The 3,873-nt window shown below is 32.7% G+C and overlaps 1 protein-coding gene across 1 annotated transcript; it reads left to right on the top strand.

Moving 5' to 3' along the window:
- LOC109232743 (feruloyl CoA ortho-hydroxylase 1-like) lies at window positions 1,618–3,873 on the top strand. Its single transcript, XM_019398483.1, has 2 exons — window positions 1,618–2,189; window positions 2,847–3,873. The coding sequence occupies exons 1-2, from the start codon at window positions 1,684–1,686 to the stop codon at window positions 3,418–3,420; spliced, it is 1,080 nt and encodes a 359-aa protein (XP_019254028.1). The 5' UTR covers window positions 1,618–1,683; the 3' UTR covers window positions 3,421–3,873.

The following is a 3,873-nucleotide window of genomic DNA, read 5'->3' as shown; positions in this document are numbered from 1 at the left end:
TTTAATAAAGTTTTAAATAGATCATACATTCGTTTGTGTCCTTTACTTATATAGTAGATGATTTAGTGTATATAATTTAGCTTATACACGGAAGATTAAATCATCGGTTCTTATAAGTATAAAGATTATGTTCACAATCTAATGATGGAATTGGACAAACCATTAGGAATGATTGTAGCACAAGATTAGAGATAATTTATCTTGATTATGGGAATGGTTTAATTCCAACTTCTTATGCTAGTACATTTTGTATGTATTGAACGGACCAAGTAGAGATAAGTATTTTATACTGACTTAATAAAATAAACTCTCTAGCCATTAAATGTACTTATACTCTTAATCTTGATATAATTGTTATTAGCTGTGTATATTATTATTGTTTTGATTTATTAAAAGGCGAGATTCTTTCGTGGGTCAATATGCCTGGTAAATTGGACAATAATAATATACATTGACAAAGTAATAGTTAGTTGACGGAATCCATGTCTCGGTCTAGAGATTGATGATTATGAAAGCTTATAAGTTTTCATGTGTAAACCCTGCAGGTGGATTCTGTATCCGTCACATGAAATAAGTTAAGCGAAAGTCTAAAGGAAATAATCAATGAATTAAATTGTCAGTAATTTATTTTATTGATTAGTATCTGAATCTTAACATGGGGAGTTAAATAAGATTTAATGGAAGAATTTCGAAATTGAACTGAGGAGTGCAGTTATGAATTTTTAGTAGAATAATTTGTAACTTATTATGGTAGTATTAATTCAGATATTTCGAATTAAGTCCATAATAGGAAGCCTCGTTAATTAAATACTGCGGTCCCTGCTGTGCCCGAATAATTAGGAATTAAATGGAATTCTATTTCTTGGTGGAAAAAGAAGACCCAACAGGTTTAGGAAAAGGGTTTTAAACCCTAAAACCTGTGGCTATATAAAGAGGTCTTATTCCATAAGGAGGCAAGGTTTTTACTACATGCTTTTCCTAGGAGAAATTCGCCCACACGAATTTCGCTAATTCCAGGCATTATTCGGGTCACAAAGCAGAAGACCGTGGAACTAAAGGATGAACTCGTGGATGGTTTTTGCTCATGCTTGGAGGCTTCTCGCAATTGCAGTCACGCTTCAAGAGATAAGTATCAATTTTATGTTCGAGTAAAATCTGTGATTATGTGTTGTCTATATTACATGCAAGTGATCCTGGCTATTTACTTCCGCTGTTCATACCTGTTTTCCATCACTAACACCTCCTTTTCTCAACGTTGAGCTACTTGCAGTAAATAGTAATTCCTCAAAGAGAAAAAAAATAATCTCCCACAACCCATTCAAGACCAAGATTGGCAATTTTTCAAAAAGGCAGAAACCATCATTATTGTCATTGAAATCAAAATTTAAACAGCAATTCTCCTTTGCTAATCAACTTTGGAACTTTAATTAGGACTCTTTTTTTTTGGAATTCCACCAGAAAAAACTAATTAAACGCGCCATTCAAAGACTGCAATCTGATTAGGCCAATATAAAAGTTTTACAGTTGAAATTTGACTTTCATATCTCAAATAGTTGACTCTTATCCCCCCACTATTCCTATAAATAAACTACTCTCAAATACAAAGTTTTCAGCAAGAACAAGCTTTTAGATATACATAAACCTTCTTTTAATTTTTTGCCTTCATATATATAACTTTTAACAATGGTTGCACACTTGTCCAAAATTCTTTCAAATTCCAAAAATGTCTTTGATTTTGTTGTCAATGAAGGGAATGGAGTTAAGGGTCTTTCTGATATGGGAATTCAATCACTTCCTGTTCAATATATTCAACCACTTGAAGAACGAATCACTACGAGCACTGTAATAACCGATGATTCTATCCCTATAATCGACGCCTCAAATTGGAATGATCCAAAGGTGGCTGATCAGATTTGCATGGCAGCTCAAAACTGGGGTTTCTTTCAAATTATCAATCATGGAGTTCCTATTGAAGTTCTTGATAACATAAAGGAGACAAGTCATCGTTTTTTTAGTTTACCAGCTGAGGAAAAGAAGATGTATTCGAAAGAGAATTCGATTTCGAGTAATGTTAGGTATGGGACAAGCTTTACTCCTGAAGCTGAGAAGACTTTGGGTTGGAGAGATTATCTTTCTCTTGTTCATGTTTCTGATGATGAAGCTGCTGAGTTTTGGCCGCCTTCTTGCAGGTAAACCTTCTTAATTCTCTTTTAAATATGAGTTTAAATTTTATATACCGATAGCGTAAAAGAATTTTACAGTATCAACTTGTATAAAAACTAACTACGGATTGCCCTCCGTAAGATGGGATTAGTAACATAGAAAATAAAACATGTCACTTGTTATATAAGAGGTTAAAACACATGATTGTGCCGTAAATTATAATCTCTATGTTTTTGGTGTACAGGCTAATAGTCCGTTTGGCCATAAATTTTTTTTACTTTATTTCAAAAAAAATTTACTTTTTTTTTTCGAAATCAAGGTGTGGCTATAAAAGTTCCAATTTCCACTTGAAGATGAATTTTGAAATTTTTCGAAAATTTGAAAAACTCCAAAAAGCTATTTTTCAAAATTTCATTCAACAAAAATTCAAAAACAACCCAAAGTTATATTCATGTGCAAATACAACTCTAAAGTTTTCAAATATCATTTTCACTTGATTTTTTTTTTTTTTTACTTTTTTCGGAATTTTACTATTCTTATGTCCAAACACCCACTAAATTCTTTAAATATATTTATGTGCATTTTTTATTCCTCTTACACTTTTCTCCATTTTTTTTAAAGAATTGTACGTAAAACATCCTATATAAGAGTACTTACAATGAATTTTCTGTCTACTCTTATAGGGAAGAAGCACTTGAATATTTGAAGAGGTGTGATACAGTTATAAGAAAGATTTTGAAGGTGCTAATGGGAGGATTAAATGTGAAAACAATTGATGAAGAGAAAGAGGATCTCTTAATAGGTTCAAAGAGGATAAACTTCAACTACTACCCAAAATGTCCCAACCCTGAGCTTTCAGTCGGGGTAGCGCGTCACTCTGATATATCAACAATCACTTTTCTCCTTCAAGATGATATCGGTGGACTATACGTGAAAAAACTCGATAGTAATGCATGGATTCACGTCCCTCCAATCAACGGGGCTCTAGTTATTAATATTGGTGACGCGCTTCAAATAATGAGCAATGATAAATACAAGAGCGTTGAACATCGTGTGATTGCTAATGGGAGCAAGAATAGGGTTTCTGTGCCCATTTTCTTGCATCCAAAGCCTTCGAGTGTTATTGGTCCTCTTCAAGAAGTGCTGAAGAATGGTGAGAAACCAATTTACAAGCAGATTTTGTATGCTGATTACACCAAGATTTTCTTCAGCAAAGGGCATGATGGAAAGGACACAATAGAATGTGCAAAGATATAGAGACATTATGTTCACAATCTCTACTTATATTTATTGCTAATAGGGTGCATGTACTTATGCATGAGAATTTTACAATAATTTTATAATAATTAGATATATACTGAAAAAGCAAATATAAGAATCTTGTACTGATCAAGTATAATGATTTTTCAGAATAATTGACCTTTTTCTAGGAACTTTAGTAATAGGTGTTACTGTGGGACCAATCTAAATAAAAAGCAATTAAAAAGAAAAAGAAAAAATGACATCAAGTTGCAAATGTAACAAGTTGCAATAACAACAAAACCAATATGAAGTTGGTTTTGAACGGTGGAACAAGTTATGGCAATTTGCAATATGCAAATTGTAAATACAGCCTTTTGATTGGTTGGAGGAACGGTCTCTCACTACTATAAAAGGAGGCTTCAGCTATTCATTTCAAGCACACCAAATCGAGAGAAGCAACAGAGTGTT

The sequence above is a fragment of the Nicotiana attenuata genome, chromosome 9, assembly GCF_001879085.1.
Source record: "Nicotiana attenuata strain UT chromosome 9, NIATTr2, whole genome shotgun sequence".
In the NCBI taxonomy this organism is placed as follows: domain Eukaryota; kingdom Viridiplantae; phylum Streptophyta; class Magnoliopsida; order Solanales; family Solanaceae; genus Nicotiana; species Nicotiana attenuata.
Note: the sequence above shows the minus strand (reverse complement) of the source record. Positions and strands in the feature narration are given on the sequence as shown.

Excerpts from the sequence above, each read along its gene's own strand:
- LOC109232743 (XM_019398483.1), top strand. The coding sequence starts at position 1,684 with ATGGTTGCACACTTGTCCAAAATTCTTTCAAATTCCAAAAATGTCTTT. Across the intron at positions 2,190-2,846 it reads TTTTGGCCGCCTTCTTGCAG|GGAAGAAGCACTTGAATATT; the intron begins GTAAACCTTCTT and ends CTACTCTTATAG.